At 36.2% G+C, this 20,030-nt stretch overlaps 1 protein-coding gene across 1 annotated transcript; it reads left to right on the top strand.

Moving 5' to 3' along the window:
- The first annotated feature begins 1,502 nt into the window (after positions 1–1,502).
- Positions 1,503–19,712, top strand: LOC121418281 (protein ABHD13-like). Its single transcript, XM_041612064.1, has 8 exons — positions 1,503–1,534; positions 6,848–7,313; positions 8,258–8,489; positions 11,696–11,796; positions 12,177–12,427; positions 14,444–14,548; positions 17,295–17,402; positions 18,905–19,712. The coding sequence occupies exons 2-8, from the start codon at positions 7,001–7,003 to the stop codon at positions 19,046–19,048; spliced, it is 1,254 nt and encodes a 417-aa protein (XP_041467998.1). The 5' UTR covers positions 1,503–1,534; positions 6,848–7,000; the 3' UTR covers positions 19,049–19,712.
- Positions 19,713–20,030: the final 318 nt, after the last annotated feature.

The raw sequence follows: 20,030 nt of genomic DNA, 5'->3' as shown, positions 1-20,030 counted from the left end.
GTCAATGAACTTTGGCCATAATGGGGGTATCTGTTGAATTACCATCATAACTTTGCAGGTGTATTGATCTGACTTTTGAAACTTGGACATAAGAGTAATCAAGTATCACTGTGCAAGTTTCAGGTCACATGATCAAGGTCAAAGGTCATGTGAAATCAATGAACGGCGCCCATAAATCGAACAAACATTCGAACGGCGCCACTTATGTCTAACATCAATTCGTCGCTGCTTGTTATAACATCAATTCGGCGCCCTCCCCTCCCCCAGTTGAACATCAATACGGTGCCCTCCCCCCCCCCCGGTTGAACATCAATTCGGCGCCCCGGCCCTCCCTATGTCAAACATGGGTTCAGGCGCCCCTCCCCCTTCCATCTTCATTTTTAACCCATCTCTCTTTCTTTCCCCCTTTTTTCCTCTTTCTCTTCTTTCCTTTTTTTTCTCCCCCTATTCTTTCCCTCCTCTTTTGGCGCCCCCTTTTTGGCCTACCCGGCCTCACCCCGAGCTAACCCCCCCCCCCCCATACGCCTATGCTTCATATCATAGAAATATTCCTGAGTTCAAATTAAAAAAACAAATGTGTGTGATACAAAATGTGCCACTATAGTTAATTAAGAGGAAATGTAATTTTTACGAATGTACAGATGAGGACGGTCGATCTCGTAAATTTGTTCCTAATTTTAATAACAATAATAATTGTTATTTATATATGCGCTTTACACAAAAATGTCACAGTGCTTACACTTGTCAGACACAGAAATATAAGTATCAAAAAGACCCGGGGGGCCACTTACATTGACGAGTGGATACCATGCGCGACCAAAAAAACACGTAAAAATGATATCTTTTCATGATAGGGCACGTTACGTACGTAACGTGATAAGGGTGTCAAAAACACAAAAATAATGAAAAAAGGGTATCTATTTCGCTAGGAAAATTACGTGTTTAGGGTCAAATTTGGGTGGATGATAATACAAAATTAAATGTTTTTATAAAGGATGTCCTTTTTGCCCCAACACTACGTGTTTAGAGTTCGATTTGCGCGAGGTGTAGAAGGTTGGGGTCGTACTAAACCAAATAAGATTAAGCCGACGATCGAAGGACCTGTAACAATAAAACATTCCTGTACTTGTTTAGGGGTTCATTTCAGGGAATATTTGCCAAGAGTATCGTTTTGTTTCCAATACTTGGTAAGGGTAGGGTTTCACACGCCAATACTTGTTAAGGGGTGCATTTTCAGAATATGGAAATTACGTGTTTAGGGTGCTTTTCGAGACCCCATGGTCGCGCATGGTATCCACTCGTGAATGGAAGTGGCCCCCCGGGATTGGATCTGTGACTAGCTTTAATTTATTTCGAGTGAGTGCTGTACGATTTTGGCCAAATCCTTACGCTACTCGAGCTAGAGAGGGAGACAACCTTTAATCTGAGGATTTCCGTGGACAGCAATTGGATGATCAGAAACAAGTTCTCTTGGACTTGGTTATGTTGGTTGTAAATCACCGATTGTCGTTGATCAGCAGCTTCCTCCGTTTTCGTAAGTAATTCAAATTTCCATTAAATATCTTATACTGGAGTATTACATCAAAATAACTTAGGATAAGCCTATGCTTGTGATTATCATGATTATGTTCCTCTCCACTCCAGCTCTGTGACTGTGCCAATGGCACTTTCATAACGTTGCCCCACATATTGTCTTCTGTGTCGTGCTGGAAGAATTTCAAAGGAGAAAGTTCAGAAACGTTAACAGGCCTGTGAAATCTCCGCTATTTTCATTTTTTAGACCGATTTCAATTTCCGCTTTATCCTGTGTTCCATTTCCGGTTTTTCTTACTCAAAATTCCGCTAGGCCTATATCCAAAACGGCTGGAAAACAACACTCTAGCCTAGGCACTCATTCAATGAACAAGGTTATGATATAACCTTGTTCTCACTTGTATCTCCATGTGTGGCAAAATAAGGGTGGCAATGTTTGGCTTATTTTCTCTTTTTCTTTGGGGAAAATGCTTGATTTTTTTTACACTGACAGTTTCCATTACACCTATTATTCATACAACTTTACTCTTATTTAAATTTAATTCTTTAAATTATTTTTTCGTAATCAAAAATAGAGATCAAAAAATGAAAATTTTCTTGCCATATTACTTTCCACCACTAGAGGGCGTACAAAAAAATATGCCCAAAATTCAAGTTTTTGAGCGCTCTTGTGAATACAAAAATTATTCCCAAGTTACTAATTAAAAATAAATTGAAACTATGGAAATTAGTAATTTCGGTCACAAAAGTGATATTTTAATGATTTTTAAAGTGTGTGCTGTGTACAACATTGCCATACCTTAGTCCTACCTGTAGATTCCCCACAGGCAGGATGGTAGCAGTGAACAAGTGACTCTAGGCACCGTGCCTATTATATTAATTCCTGTGTAGAAAAAGTGAGTGCACGCGAATTAGAAGTTGGATTTAAATTACTAGATCTAACATGGAACTCCATTAATAAATTTAATATATAATTGGTCCCTAGATACTACTTGTAGGATATAATGTATAAATAGTACTCGCATGTTCTTTTCTTGGGGTATTGAAGCCTTTTTGTCCGGAACTTGCTCAAATTCTGCGGCAAAATTTGTCGCCATAGGGTTGTACACATCCTCGTCTTATACTGAATGGGGGGGTTCTTATTTTTATTTGGCAACCAGTCAATTTGACTATTTTCGCCATAGTATATATCATATTTTTAACGTTTGCTTTCTTAAAATGGAAAAAAGTAAAATTCAAATATTTCTTTTTCCTTTCTTTTTTCTTTTTCTTTTCTATGCTTTTTTTTTTTTAATTTCTTTCTTTTTTTTTTTTTTTAGGATACTAGGATTTAAAGTCGAGTAGGTGTGTCTCACAAATTAAAACCAGGGCTATTGCTAACAATTTGCTATATAGGCCTACTAGTATGCAAGCGGGATGGAGATGACAGAAAAAGAAATGTCGTTAGGCTTTGTGGCCTGTATTCAAGGCGTTCTATCCGCTATGATTTTATATTGAAGCAAATACCAGCAAATTCAGGCATAGGCCCCTGTCAAGTCAAAATCGATACAGGGATCGAGGCGGGGGGGGTAGAGTAAAAAAGATTCCCAGTTACATGGGCAAACCCCTGTGTGGCAGGAGCGTGACGAGTAAAAAAATAATAGAAAGAAAGAGTTCCAATTAATGTACAGCATATGGCATGCGGGATAAAGTTACTTTATATGTTCCAAGCGAGTGAAGCAAGCGAGAAAAAACCTTCGTGCAAATCTAAATTCGAGACAGATATCTTACCTTACACTTTTCCTAATTTTGGTTTCTTTAATTCCCTTCATTTCTTTTTTATCTTGGTTGTACATCGGGGGCCATGCACTGGGCCTAACCCTGATCGTGTACCCCCAGTGCTATATCAGCAGGTGGGTATTGATATCTCTGGATATTTAGCAATTTTAAAACTTATAGATGGCTACCATTTTTTATTAAATCGCGAGGGAAGAGCTATAATTATCGAAAAACATTTCGGTAAGATTTTTATTGTTTTGACCCCCCCCAAAAAAAAGAAGGAAAAACAATTATAAACTAAGTTATAATATACACCCCATTTACTGATTTCGCTTTTTCTTCTCTCTTTTTCCTCCTTTTTTTTTGGGGGGGGGCTTTCGGGGGGAAGAACCACCCTAGCTACGCGCCTACCAAATAAAGATGCGAGCGAGCAAAACTTTTGTCACTTAATACAAATATCAATTTTGTGATAGATTTTGACAAAACATTCGGGATGATTCTCACATGATTTTTTTTCCTTTGCTTTTTTATGGCCGGTTATTTCCCAGTCTTCCCTTTTTCTCCCCCTCTCTATTTCTTTCTTTCTTTCTTTCTTCCTTCCTTCCTTCCTTCCTCCCTTCCTTCCTTCCTTTCTTCCATTTCTCTTATCCTGATTTTTTTTCCGGTGAAATCCACTGGGGATCAAGGGCCAGCCTGCATGGGCCTGCATGCCCCTGCGGCGGTTTACGCCTCTGCCGTGGTATGATCTTAATTTTCATTATGATTCAAACTAGAGGTGAATCCATGATTTTCCAAATTAGGGGGGCCGGGGTGAATTTTCTCAAGTAAAATTTGACAACTCCCAAAAAAGGTTCTCACTAAAAAAAAAAAAAAACGGTCATTTTGTCTCACGTAAAGTTTGGCAAGTAAAAAAAAAATGGTCACTCAAAATGAAAGTCATTTTGTTCGCGTAATATTCGGCAAGCCCCCCCCAAAAAAAAAAAAATTAAATAAAATAAGAAAAGGGAAAGCCAGTTTGTGTAAGTGATATTTGTTAACCCCCCCCCAAAAAAAGGTTTTAATTATAGAAATGATGGAAGGTAATTTTGTCTCGCGTAAAATTTGACAAATGAAAAAAAAAAGATTGTCACTAAAAAAAAAATGAAGGTAATTTTTTTCCACGTAAAATTTGGCAAACCCCTCCCCTCCGAAAAAAAGGAAAATGGCTTTTAACAAATAATGATCAAAGGTGAAAATTTGACAAATAAAAAAAAGGTTGTCACAAAAAAATGAATTCCATTAAGTTGTCCCGCATAAAATATGGCAAGCCCCCCCCCAAAAAAAAAAAATTTAAAAATGTTTTAACTGTTATAAGGATCGAAGGTCATTTTGTCTTGCATAAAATATGACAAAGAAAAAAAAGGTTGTCACTGAAAAATTGTAATAATATTAACAAATAGAGGTATATTAACCCAGGGTATACCACTCAGTTCCGAAAACTGTTCTCCCAGCGGGCCCTGCAATTATTACCCCGGCTTTAGTAGCTGGGCTGAAAATGAAGGTCGTTTTCTCCAACGTAAAATTTTGCCAGGCCCCCCCAAAAAAAAAAAACGGAAAATGGTTTTTAACTAATAATGATCAAAGGTCATTTTGTCTCGCATAAAATTTGACAATTTTTTTTTAAGTTGTCACTAAAAAAAAGAAGGTCATTTGTTTCCACCGTTATATTTGGCAAGCCCCCAACCCAAAAAAAGTTTGTCCCTAAAAGTGATGCATAGAAAGTCATATTGTTAATTTGTTCCCAGGAAAATTTGACAAACAAAAGAAAAAGGCAAAAAAGAGACAAGAATGTGAACGAAATATCCCCATTACAAATAATGCTGTGATTCTCATTAGGAGGGGGGTGGGGCACATAACTAGTATGAATAACATATTTTAATGCCAAAATATTTACTATAAATCTCAAAAGGGGGAACGAGCAGAAATACTCCCCGGGGACTCTGACATAGGCCTACGATAATCATTAATAGAGACTCGCCCCATGGCAATGTTAGACTTAGATAAAGTGCATAAATATCGGGCAGAAATGATTTCAGCTCCCTCCCCACAAGGAAGGGTTTATAAAGTCATTTCTGTCATGAAAATTAAGTCAATTGAATAAGACTACATTAAGGTTAACCCAGGGAGCACCGGCCCGCCCGTGCCCAGGAGGTCACCGTGTATTTACCCATACTCACAGGACAAGGGTAGATTATGGTCAAAATATCTAGCAAGATAAGTTATGAAAACAGAAATTATGCACTTATGGATGATGGTCTAACGAGTGGTACTATTCCGACATTAAGGCACAGACTGGAACCTCAAAAAAATGAAAAGTTCTCCTACCCCAGTCTCGATCGGCCATTTTGTTATGATTCATAACAAAAATGGCCGATTGAGACTCGGGTAAAAGGAGAGAACTTTTCATTTTTTTGAGGTTCCAGTCTGTGCCTTGATGTCAGGATACTACCACTCGTGAGACCATCATCCATATAATCGTGGTAAGTGCATAATTTCTGTTTTCATAATTTATCTTGCTACATATTTTGACCATAATCTACCTTTGTCCCTTGAGTATTGGTAAATACACGGTGAGCTCCTGGGCGCCGGCCTGCGTTAGGGGGTAAACAATGCAAAATCCCCTCAACGGGTCTCATCGACTTTTGTCTTTATTTCATGAAAATATATGAAAAGAACGGTGATGTACTTCAGCTGTCGCGTAACTTCACTTCCCTGTTTTATCCGAACTTAATACATAAACATATGGCCATTGAGTCCTTGTACAGATCGAGCTAGAACTTCGGTCTCTGTATTTGGTGAGTGGAGCCAACAGAGTTCAGCAGAACAACCTCGCCTAGGCTAGAGGACTCTGATCATATTTTTTAATGATTTTTATATTGTCATTTGATCACGGATCCTCGACAAGGCAGCCAATGCCACTGTGGAGAAGATCGTAGTCCAGAAGGGAATTCCCTTCATATTTAACATTAGAACTAGCGGTCCATATATAGATCAAAAATTTTATTAAATTGCGTACCTTTATACAACTAATGCGTATAAAGATATGATACTTCCCCCCCAAAAAGAAAAAAAAAATATGAGAGGTTTCTTGCCAGACCAATGTCAAGTATCCATAATGTAAACAATACAATAGGCTTGACCCTTGAACCTGCTTTGATATGACATACATGTACGTAGCTTCGATGAGCTGTATTACAAAGTGCTGTTTTGAAGAAAAATTTGTATATTAAAAATAATTTTTATTAAAAAAGATAAATATTGATTGTAAATAATTATTATTTGAAAAAACCTTACATTGAAATATGAGAAGTAAAAAAAAAACTTAGCATGCTTAGCCGCATCTTCAATGTGAGAAAGAATAGCTGATACTTATGTAACATGGAAATCTTGTAATTTTTGGACTTACCCTGATGGAATTACCAAATACTGCTGTACAGTTGGTAGATTTCCAATTTACTGTTACTAAGAAAATTACTCTCCCTTTTTCTCAAATGTACATATTTATTATATATTACAGGTTTTAATTTTTGTGCAGGAACAGTTTCAATAGAATTGTACTTGAGCAGAGGCAATCATTGTGGATTTAACTGGCATCTTTCGACATCCCAGCGTTCAAATCTATTAAAAGAGGCCATGATAAGAAAGAGACCACAGAACTTGGCTGTGCATTATGACTGAGAATGATGGAGGCAGGTATGAAGAAGTAGAAATCAACGGTAGCGAGGATCCCACCAGTACTCTGCTGGAAGATACTCAGACCGAAGCCAACGGCAACACCACCACGCATCAACCAGTGGCATCGTCAAGACGCTCTAGTGCAATGTCTAACGCTGCCTCCATCCTGCGTTTTTTTATCTTGTTGCTGCTGAGAGTGTGTCTCCGTTTCTGGAAGGTGTGTGTCGCTGAACTCTTGATTGTAGTCTTGGTCTTCTGGATGTATGGAGGGATCATTGTTTTCTTCCTTATGATTGCAGCTCTTCTTAGTAAGTCTTCTTCCTCAATGATTACTTCAATTGGAAATTGTGGATTCCGACCAGAAATTGCCTTTGAAAAATGGAAAGAAAATCGTTTTTGACCTGACAGTCTTCAGGATTAGTGATTCTAAGTTCAAGAGATAAAAATATCTCATAATCATATTTTGTGGCCCGTAACACAAAGCTTAGCTTATGATCGTAGAACATTTTTCTATGATTGATTCCATTGGTTACATTGTACAATAAATCGTAGAAATCAAGCGTATGATTAATCGCTAACCTTTGTGTTACGGGACCATCATCTCCTTTCCATGAAATTGTAAGTCCAGGGAACAGTTTCATGGGGCCATTCATAAGTTATGCATGACTTTATTTATGACTGATGACCCTTTACATTGTAGGTATGGTGAAAAGGGTGCATCAAATTTTCCCGTTTTAATGTAATGAAAGTCAACTTTCTATAATTATTGTCAAATATTGACAAATAATAAACTTTGTAATCAAATCCTTAAAATAAAAAAAAATGATTGCAAAAGGTCAAATTTCAAATTGTTGAGAATTTTATCTAGTACATGTACAGAAAAAGAGTCACCAGTCATGCATACAGTTGTGAAGAACTTAGCCATGACCCTTCCATTGTGACTGTTTCTTGGTTATTTGTGTTCATTCTCATGACTGGTTTTTGCCAAAACAATTCATTTAATTGGTACAATCAAATTTTTGGTAATCTTTTCATTAAATTCTATAAGATTCTTGATAAAAAATCCTTTTTTAAAATGCCCAAAGTTTTCAGGGCAACCTTTGATGATTAAATTGTTAGCTTTTCTCCTTTTTTTTGGGGGGGTGGGTAAAAATTATGATAAATAGAAAACTCTTAAATTTCTCATTCCCTGGAATTGAGTTCCGATTCAGAACACATTGATAGTGGCTACCAACTTCTCTCCCATTTACAGCTGTGGTATACAATATGCAAGACTTCCTCCTGTACTTCCCTGACAACCCCAAGATGTCAACTGTCTTCGTCCCATCAGCAGCCATCTTGGAACTTCCATACGAGAATCTAACTATAAAGACATCGGACTGGGTCAAAATTAGTGGAGTTTTACTCAAGCAGCCTCCAGACAGAGCGGCGAGATCACCTACAATTCTGTTTCTCCATGGCAATGCTGGAAACCTTGGACATAGGTAATGCTAATAGTGGAACAAATGCTTCATAATTAGTCTGGTGTTTCAGAGTCCAAAGGAAAGTTTGGTACAAACTCAGACCTGGGGGTGGTTTCTCAAACGCTTAAACCAGGGACTCAATTTTAAGGGGCACGAGAGCGATTGCGTGCTACATGCTTGCCTTAATCCATCTGAGGTAGCGTGATTAATAGCGCGCCTCGCGATCGCTGAGCGGAAATCCTAAAGTTGCCCTGGAAATCACCCAAATCATGCTTCCGGGGCGACGTAAAATCATAATGTCGCCCCCGAAATTATTGCCGAGTGATAACCACTCAACGGCCCTCTAGCGCCATATGCTTGACTCCGCATACCATTTCAAATCATGCAAAATCCACATTCAAAATCACGAATAAGCCTTGAAAATAGCGAGGAGCGCAGTTTTAAATTCCGAAGTTGACTCTTTTTTTCTGTACCACGTATTTCCATACACATATTACCAGGTATAGAAAAAAAATCAAGTTGCATGTATAGGGGTCCATTATGACTATCACCATTTACTATTTCGAATTACATAGAAAATACATGTTGTAAATCCCAGAGTCTAGTAACCTAGCATTGGTAGGTTGTCATTCGGCTTTGCTTTTCAAAACGGCCTATTAACATCCAAAATATGTTACCTTATTTATTAATTATAATTAAAAAATCATTTGCTTTCTTTTTCTAGGGGATGAGGTAAATATCAGACAATAAATCATCAAACAAAGGTCCATGTATTTTACAAGGCCGGCGGCAGGCTCACGCACGCACGCACGCATTGGCGCTTGTACTAGCTAGCCAGTCTGAGCTCTGTCTCTCTGCCAGAGCTCTGGGGGACAATTTGCTCAGTAAAGGCCTCAATGATGGTGATTTTCTGTTTCAGACAGAGTTTACATTTCAGGTATATTATTCAAAACTGCCAATAAAGTTTGATAATTTCTTCATTGTCATGTATTTAAGTTCTTAATGAATACATTCTCACCGAATTTAGACTCCCTCTTAGAGAGATGCAATTTTCATGGAGATCTGCGTTTTCAAAGAACTTCAGGAAAAGTTGGGTATGTGGGCCTTTATTACATGTACATGGCCGAGTACAGGGTATTGTACTGGAATAGACGGAGTAGAAATTAGATATTGAATTCATTTCTATCCAAGTCCAACTCATAGTCACACACACACACCCACATCCAAGATTCTAAGCATGAAAAAAATAATTTAAAAAATCATACAATATTAAACAAAAAGTATCAATTCATTAATAAGTGAACAGGTATTCCTTAAAATATAAAAAAGTAGCATTTAAAAGAGCCCCCAAATGCAAAAAGGAGCCCCCAAAATTTGACAAAAAATTTAAAATTAAGCCCCTGAAAAATAAAATATTTTGTCAATGACTTTAGCCAAAGTCAAAACCTCACTCAAACAGGTTTTATAACACACAATCTAATTACAATACATTGTAAAACAATTATATTTCAAGAATAGTTTATTGTAACTTAGTAAGTATATTTCCTCCATTGGTTTTGTTAATTAGACAAAATGCTCCCCTTGTATGTTGAAGAAGAGGTTTTTGCAGTGCTCCTCTACTGCTCTCCTTAAAAGTTCTAAGAGAGCTTTTTATTGCTCCCCTCATAATTATAAAACCGAGTCCCTGTTTAACGCCAATAAGCACATGTTATTTAACACAATGTCTGATTGATGGGTACACGGCATATGATGATGCCTTGTGTGCAGCCCGCAATCCTCGTTAGGCCTACTTTCAAGCTCAGGATTTTATTGAAAATATGTACATTGACAAAATCAATCCTTCAATATCATTGTTACATCAGAAACTTTCCTTATTTGATGATGACAAGTCCACCCCAACAAAAAATTGATTTGAATGAAAAGAGAAAAATTCAACAAGCATGACACTGAAAATTTCATCAAAATCGGATGTAAAGTTATGACATTTCAAAATTTCGCTTCATTTCACAAAAACAGTTATATGAACGAGCCAGCTACATCCAAATGAGAGAGTCGATGATGTCATTCACTCACTATTTCTTTTGTTTTTTATTGTTTGAAATATTAAATATTTTGATTTTCTCGTCATTGTCATGTGAAATGAAGTTTCATTCCTCCCTGAACACGTGGAATTCCATTATTTTAACATTTTGTGCTTCAGGCAAGGAGGTCCTAATCGTCAAATTCGTAGAAATTGAAATATTGTATAATTCAAACAATAAAAAACAAAAGAAATAGTGAGTGAGTGAGTGACATCATCAACTCTCTAATTTGGATGTAACTGGCTCGTTCATATAACTATTTTGTTAAAAATAAGCGAAACTTTGAAATGTCATAACTTTCTTATTTTACATCCGATTTTGATGAAATCTTCAGCATTGTGCTTGTCTGATTTTTCTCTATTGATTCAAATCAACATTTTTCTGAGGTGGACTTGACCTTTAATAAGCTTTAAACTTTAATGAAAAAAAAATTATGAACTTTAGACATTTATTCACATCAATTTGGACAGCTTGTTTAGAAATTTATAAGTTTAATGTTTACAAAAACATCACAATGCATTGTCTCAACTATATTTTTTTTGTCTAGGTATCTTGTACAGTGTTGTCAGAGGTTTGTTTGGACAATACAACAGGGAATAATTCTTTACAAATTTGAATAGCATTTTGGTCATAAGCTCTCAACTAAGTAATATACAGTCCTCTATGTAAAAAAAAATATGCTATACAAAAGACTTAATGCATAGCAGACTTTAAAAAATGTTTAGCAAATGGCGATGCGATACCAGGAAAATTATTCCTTGTAAGATATCATGAATGCACTGTATCTGTGCTTGGTGACAATCGATACTTTCGCTGGAATGAAACACAGACATTTGACACACCAAAAAATAATTATATGTTTTGATAACATTTGTAAAGTATGCCAGGTGGGTGTTTCATTAAGCTGTTCGTAAGTTAAGAGTGACTTTAAGAACGACTGGTGATCCTTTCTTACGTGCAAAACCCTTGCCAATGAATGTTTTGGTGTTATACCATTTACACAAGAAAGGATCACTAGTCATTCTTAAAGTCACTCTTAGCCTACGAACAGCTTTATGAAACGGCCCCCTGGTAATATAGTGTGCTGATATTTGTAGCGGATCACACTAAAGTCACTGATTTTAATTCTCTCATTTTTGTTGACAGATTATTTAATGCTAAGATGCTCTATACAGTGTGCCATTGTAATATCCTATTACTTGACTACAGAGGGTATGGTAGAAGTGAAGGAACTCCATCAGAATCAGGTATGGAAAAAAACACATCAATACTTTCTATCTGCAGGGGGTTTTTCTATTCAATATCAAGTGCCGATCCACCCTAATGTCCTCCTTCAATGTGTGTGTATTATGGTAATGGAAAAATCAAAACTGGGAATCCCTGATTACAGAATAGTGAAATTAAGCCCTTTAATTTTTCAATGTTTGCAAATACCCCTTTCTTGAAATGTTTAGCATACATATTACTGTATGAAAAGCCTTTATAGAAAATAAATCAATTAGGGATCTAAAGTACTCTTTCATTCTACATGTACTTTATGGGAGTTAAATATGTGTATTATTGTTTTTACGATCTTTTTATTGATGGGCTATGAATTAATAACTGGAACTTTAATCTCTTTTTATAGGTCTGTACACAGACGCCCAGTCGGCATTGGACTACCTTCACACGAGAAGAGACATTGACCCAACACAACTCTTCATCTTTGGACGATCACTAGGGGGCGCTGTTGCAATCCATATAGCATCACAGAAGATGAACATGGGGAGGTTAAAGGGGCTTATCATAGAAAACACCTTCACCTCAATACAAGAGATGGGTAGCCACTTATTTGCAGGAGCAGTCAGCTGGATCCCGCTTTGTTTAGTCAAGAATAAGGTAGGGTTTGCTTACTTGCTTGCTTAAGGCGGCTTCTGCCAGGATCTCACATAGGTCCTACACACATCCTTGTCCCCCATCTAGGTCACCAGCTAGCTGGTGCTTGCCACTCCCATGTCCCTCTTCAGCACGTCCATCTGTGGGCCTTCCTCTACCTCTTGTTCCGTGGGTTGGTTAACATAGTAGGAGCTTCTGCATGCTCAGCTCCAGGTGTCAGAAAGAGTGGCTAGTTTTGCAATAACTATAGGGGAATTTAATCCAAATTAAAAGTTGTTTTTAGGAAAAGGAGAAAAATGGGATAAGCAGATAGATGAAAGTTTGAACCATATTGAACAAACAATAAGAAACTTATGAATATTCTAAAGTTGTAAGAATTGGTAATCAGGGAGATACCTAGGGAGACTTCAAACTTGGTCAAATTTGTGATGTATATTTACTCCCATAAATAAAATGGCTAAAATAGATTTTTTATTTTTTTCAATAGTTTACTTCAAATTATATTTTTCTCTCATGAGAATATTAAACAATATGCTACCTCATCATATTTTGATTATTGCCCCAGGAGAATAGGAGAATACCGCAAACCCTGATAATTGATTTCCACTTGTCATAATCCAGTTGCCAATTTGAAATTTTCATAGTCTTAGGGATCCCAATATTAAAACAGCCATAACTTTCTTATTGCCTTTCTGAATTCTTTCAAACTTTCACATTCTGTTTTACTTATTTTTCTCCTCTCTCACACAATATTTCATGACCAATGTTTGATGCCCTTTAAATTGCAATACAATAAACTCTTCATAAGTTGAATTACCAGGTATTGCATTCTATCAACAATTCATTTCAGACCAGAATATGCAAAATGTGTTATTTTGTATCTTCTATGTTGAATCATCTTAGTCAAACATTATTGTGGTCCCAAAGAGTGTTGGCTTGTAGAATCGCCTGTACTTCATACCCATACTTCATACTACATGGCAAATGTCTGTTTCAGTGAGCCTGGAATATAGTATTTACAAAGACAACAATGGTGCTATATTTTGACCTTCTTTTACCAAAGTTGATATTTCAAATTACTATCTTTATGTCTTGATAGGTTGTGTTTAGAAATGTATAAAAAATGTGTGTTTTGGTCTATGTGATAATGTCGTGATTGCCTGTGTAGTATGAGAGCCTATTGCGCCAAGCACCAAAATCAAATATCCCATATTATTGTGTAATTGCCCCAATCAGATTTTCGATTTTGTTTTAGTAAGATTATTAATATGCAGGACCGCATTTCCCTCTGAGCATGATCTGACCAAAATTGTGATGTTTGATAGCTAGCTAACTAGATAGATAGATAGATAATACATAACAATCATAAATCTTACTAGGTAATATTACAAATGGGTAAGTTAATACAAATAATTAATTACAAATTCTAATTAAATGCTAAATAAAAATATACAAAATATCTTGATTATGAATGCATAATGCAGAAAATAACATTATTGTAGAGTAAGATATTACTCAGATACTTTTTATGAATTGATTAATTTGAATTGCTGAGATAATCCCTGTATTATGACACTGCACATTTACACACTATCACACCCATACACACAAACACATACACACCACACCCCCTTCGCAACACCCGTCATCATTTTATACTGCACGCAACTATGAAATTGAGTGTGACTCTAAGGGGGTGTTGCAAGAAAATATTTGCAATCAATTGCAAATATTCTGTTGCAATTTTACAATTGATTGATCACTTCTAGCTATCGCAAATCAGATTACACTCCTTGTTTCATGAAGCAGATTAGCAATCAATCGAAAATTTGCAACTTATTGCACGGCATTTGCTTGATTTGAGGAACGAAAATAGACTTACAATCAATCGCAAGTCACACTTGAATCTTTGTGAAACGCCCCCCTCCCCCTTCCCCCGTGTGCATTATTGTTGTGTATATGAACAGCCGTCTCGACTGTTATTTTAAGTCAACTAATTTCAACCTATTTCCTTCCCAGTTTTTATCAAATAGGAAAGTAGCATCTATACACACATCAACCATGTTCTTAGCCGGTACTGTGGATGAGCTAGTACCCCCTAAAATGATGAAAGAATTATTTATGGTAAGAAAATTGTGTATGATTTATAGAGAAATTATTCTCAGTTTGTTGTTTTCATGTTTCTTTAATCTAGACATGTAACCTGCCACCCTTAAACCAACAATAAACAGGCCTGTGAAATCTCCGCTATTTAGCGGAAATCCGCTATTTTCATTTTTAAGACCGATTTCAATTTCCGCTTTTTTCCTGTGTTCCATTTCCGTTTTTTCTTAGTCAAAATTCCGCTATTTTATCCAAAACGGCTGGAAAACAAGTCTAGGTAAATGGATGCGAGCAGAATGTGTGTGTTGTGAATATACACGTTACGGGGCCTTGTATTTTGCCTTCGCGAAGTTTCGAATTTTTAGTATATGAAACTGCTGCGGATCACACCGTTGCCGTTGTTGGCATACAAGCGCAAAGCAGCGGCTCAAATCGCGATATTTTGCGACTGGTAAATACGTCTGTAAGGATGATGACGTCATCCAAGATGGCAACTTACGTTGACCAACGAAAGGATCGAAGATGACGATGTTTCGATCATTATTTCAAAGGAATTAGCGGTAACTGCGGTCTAAGGTACGATATTTCTTAATTTAAAACATTTTTTCGTAAATATGGATGTGATTTCTTTTTCATAATGTGACATTTTATGTACAAAAAAACGATCGGAAAATCGGGTTTCCACTGTTAGATCTAACGTTACTGCTAAAATACGTTGTCTGTACGTACGGGCCTCCAAGCTCTTCAGTCTATGTATTGGTGAGTGAGCCAACGCAGTTCAGCGGAACAACCAAAATACAGAGACTGAAGCTTTTGGTCTAGAATACACCGTGAATCGTGATGGGCAAATGCAGCGGCTTGGCGGTAGTAAGATAAATTTTCAGATTTTTCCGCTATTTATTTGAAACCCCACTCACAGGCCTGAATAAGTCACCAGGGAAGGTTATCTGTAGATAGCTAAAATAATAGCTTTGGTTTTCAAGAACTAATAATTGAATTAATCTGAAAGAGTAGGCTACATCTTCTTCATACCATCAAAATTTGAAGATGCAAAGCTATTATTCATTAGGCCATCTCTTGGACCACCATGAATCAATTAATGTAATATTTGGTATATGGATTTTTTTCAGCTATTTTCAGTTTTTTTTTTAGTACTTTATACATAACTATATACATGTAGCTCCTTTTGCTGTTTCAGCTACACATGTATATTGTGGTCACTCACAGTCTCAAAGCTGCGATGGAGATTTTTTATCATGCTATAAAAATAATATGGTCAGAAAAATGCTGAAATTCGGAAAATCAACATTGATGACATCTCACTTTGGTATAGGAAATCCACTCCCACAAACAGAATGAGGTACATGTATTTCTTTCGGTACAACGGGCCACGGGTTGTACGTAAAGTGATCCGTAACTGACAAAGTTCTTGATGAAACAAGAACCAGGGAAAAATTGAGATGGGCCGAAGCTATTTGAAATGACCGGCAGTTCGGTCCTGGGTCAAGTTTTGACTCAAATCATGACACTTCAGCATAACTCAATACTATACATGGTTTCTAACTTTATTAGCAAATTTTTATATTGTAATTGCAGTACTGGTGTCCAATGTCAGCTCAATTAATTTCTTCAATTACAATTACATAATTGAAGAAATTTTCAATTACAATTGCTTTTCAATAAAATTACATTTTTCAATTACAATTACCAATTACTTTTATCAATTACAATTACTTTAAAAAGTCTTAAAGGTCAAGTCCACCTCAGAAAAATGTTGATTTGAATCAATAGAGAAAAATCAGACAAGCACAATGCTGAAAATTTCATCACAATCGGATGTAAAATAAGAAAGTTATGACATTTCAAAGTTTCGCTTATTTTTAACAGAATAGTGATATGAACAAGCCAGTTACATCCAAATGAGAGAGTCAATGATGTCACTCACTATTTCTTTTGTTTTTTATTGTTTGAATTACACAATATTTCAATTTTTACGAATTTGACGATTAGGACCTCCTTGCCTGAAGCACAAAATGTTAAAATAATGGAATTCCATGTGTTCAGGGAGGAATGAAACCTCATTTCACATAATGACGAGAAAATCAAAATATTTCATATAATAAAATACAAAAGAAATAGTGAGTGAGTGATGTCATCAGTTCCCTCATTTGCATACCGACCGAGATGTGCATATAACTGTTTTGTGAAATGAAGCGAAACTTCGAAATGTCATAACTTTCTTATTTTACATCCGATTTTGATGAAATTTTCAGTGTTATGCTTGTTGAATTTTTCTCTTTTTATTCAAATCAAGTTTTTGTTGGGGTGGACTTGTCCTTTAAATGAAATCAATTAGTATTCTGTATATACTAGCACCACCTTTTTCAACATAATTCTAAGTTACATAGAAACCGATAAGATGAATGTTTATGTTAAAGAGCACAGATTCTGCCTACACTCTTTGATGCTGAAGCAGTTGACATGAAAAAAGTCATGAAATTTATGAATCATAAATCAGTTAAGAGTATTGTAAAGTAATGGAATTGAAAGTAATTTACAGTAATTGAAATCATTTTTTTCAATTGTGATTACTTTCCCTTTTAAAATTTCAAATACAATTACATGTACCCCAAAAATGTAATTACGTAATTGATCCCAACCCTTCCACCAAATGTCATTTAGCAGATCCCAGCAGTGTAGTTACAATATTTTGAATGACCTCTGACCTTGATCATCTGACCTGAAACCCTTCTCTTTTGTTGTACAGCGATGTAGAGCTCCAAAGAAGTCAATGTATTGTTTTACCGGAGGGACACACAACGAGACGTGGCATTGTGAGAACTACTTCCAAACAATCAGAGACTATATATGGAAAGTAAGTAAATCATGCCGGTTTCAACTCTTTTCAATCTCTTGCCCCGTCTTTGGAACAAACTCCCTCCATCTCTCCGAAACCTCTCTTCTCTTGACCTCTTCAAAAAAACAGCTCAAAACACTCTTATATAACCATAAACCTTAGCTTGTCTTATGCCATCAACATCGCTTTGTATCCTCTAGAAAAAGCACTATATAAATCCAATTATTATTTATTTTTTTCATTATATCAATTGTCTTAATATGGTTTCATTGATATATAGTCTATATTGCATCTTTGATATATGATTAAATTCAAGTTATTCCATATCACTTTGAAATTAAAATTACATATCAAAATAGTATCAATTATATTCAAGTCAATTACCATAATACCGGTATAAGTACTTGTTTTACAAAAATTAGTAATGATATGCCAAGGTGACCCATTAAATTTTATTTGTGAGATGAATTCCTCATTACCTGCATCATATGATGAACATGGGGGTTTTCATGCTGTGTTTTTTTGTATTTTATGAGTTTATCATAAGAATTATATTATTTTTAAATCGATTTTAATTTCAAATCTGGGGATATGTTTACTAAGATGCTTTGGCCTGTATTGTGAAGTTTTGTTTATCATACACTCATAAGTTTTGGTTAAGCTATAGTAAGCCAAATGTGACACAAAGCTCTATTATTGACATTTCGATTTTTATGCACATTTGGCGCTTAAATGTGTGGAGTGGTAAATAGAAATCAAAATCCCCATGAAAACTGACACACCAGGGGCCCGTTTCATAAAGGACTTGCAACTATTTTAACTTTGCCATTATGGCAACTACCATGGTAACAGGGCTCAGCAGCCAATCATAATCAAGGTTTCCATGGTAATTGCTGTAATGGCAAAGTTACAACAGTTGCAAGTCCTGTATGAAACAGTCCCCTCAAGTCCACCCCAGAAAAATGTAGATTTGAATAGAAAAAGAAAAATCAAACTAGCATATCGCTGAAAATTTCATCAAAATCGGACATAAAATAAGAAAGTTATGAAGTTTTAAAGTTTTGCTTATTTTTCACAAAACAGTGATATGCAAATGAGACAATCTGTGATATCACTCACTCACAATTCCTTTTGTTTTTATTGTTTGAAATACAAAATATTTCATTTTTTACTGATTTGACAATAAGGACCAACTTGATTGTATTGTATAGTATAAAACTAAGCTAATTCCACATGTTCAGGGAGGAATTAATGTTGTTTCACTTGATAATGAGAAGAAAATTAGAATATTTCATATACTAAAATACAAAAGAAATACAGAGTGGATGACATCAATTGTTTTTTTAAATTCAGCAATATTTTAAAATGTCATCACTTTCTTGTATATGACATCCGATTTTGATAAAATTTTCAGTGTTGTACTTGTTGGATTTTTCTCTTTTTATTCAAATATACATGTACTTTAGGTTGGGGTGGACTTGTCCTTTAATATCAAAATCTTTGTTACTCTCATTTTCCAGGTCCCTGGTAGCAGAAGAGGAGAGAGCAGCTACAACCCTCCACACTCTAACCACCCACATCATCATCATCATCATCATCAACACCATCATCCACTCTCAGGAAGTGCAGTCCCTTCCAATGCATCCGTAGTCTTCAATGCATAATGATACTGAAACAGCTCTTAGTTCTCAGATCCATCTCACCCTGGTTGCATAGAAATCCTTCACCATCCAGTGTATATTACTTCAGTGATATCCTTTGGTTTGGCTTGGCTGATGTGAAGCGTTGGTCATGACCACTCTATAGCCAAGTTACTGTGATGGTTGGTAAGTTTCACTCCAAAGGCCCTGGTTAAAAACAGGGTATCAATGCAATGGAATGTCTCAGGCTCGGTTCAGTGTCCTTTTCTTGAGCGGGCTTGATCCTTGAAAGATCAGTCTGGATGGTTGAGGGAGGGGGAGGGGGGCAGCCCGGTGGATGTGTGAATGGCTTGAGCGATCTAATCGAGAAGACAACACTGGGTTTATCTAGATTGCTTTGATCTACAGAATGGTGTGGGCAATCCAGTATGACTGAAGCAATCAAGGATGTTATCCAGAAGACTGTATGTTGGGGTGTGTTTCCACAAGAGTGAAGTGTGACTTCAAGCCATTTTCATATTGAAGGCAAAGTGGGGTTACGCAAGTGTAACTCTGGATTGAGTTGATACACTTGTACTGTGGAACGACATTACAACCTCTTCCCAACTGGCAAGCTCTAGTATAAGTGTCATGCTTAGATATTTGTCATGAACATTTTTGTCATTAGCACCGAGACCTTGGAGCCAAACCAATGAGAGTAATCCAACCGACTTTGGACACAACTATGAACACTCTTTTTTTACATCTTGGCCAGTATAGAAGATAAGTATGAGGATATGGAGGTGAATGTAAGCATGATAATGATGATGTTTTGTTCAACCTCGTACCATTTGATGTCGAATGAAATAGAAAATAGATGGGACCATATGATCTAATTACACAAGTAGAATGGAAAGATCTTGGCCCCATCTTACAAAGAGTTATAATGATCCAATCAACCACAACTATGGAAAGCCAGCAACTTCAACATCTAAAACACATGCTTGTTCAAAATATTTTCTAGATT

The sequence above is a fragment of the Lytechinus variegatus genome, chromosome 1 (assembly GCF_018143015.1).
Source record: "Lytechinus variegatus isolate NC3 chromosome 1, Lvar_3.0, whole genome shotgun sequence".
NCBI classification, from domain to species: Eukaryota; Metazoa; Echinodermata; class Echinoidea; order Temnopleuroida; family Toxopneustidae; genus Lytechinus; species Lytechinus variegatus.
Note: the sequence above shows the minus strand (reverse complement) of the source record. Positions and strands in the feature narration are given on the sequence as shown.

What these genes read in the sequence shown, in the direction of transcription:
- LOC121418281 (XM_041612064.1), top strand. Translation starts at nt 7,001, where the DNA reads ATGACTGAGAATGATGGAGGCAGGTATGAAGAAGTAGAAATCAACGGT. An exon ending in TATGATTGCAGCTCTTCTTA is followed by an intron (nt 7,314 to 8,257) that starts GTAAGTCTTCTT and finishes TCCCATTTACAG; the next exon opens with CTGTGGTATACAATATGCAA. An exon ending in GCTGGAAACCTTGGACATAG is followed by an intron (nt 8,490 to 11,695) that starts GTAATGCTAATA and finishes TTTTGTTGACAG; the next exon opens with ATTATTTAATGCTAAGATGC.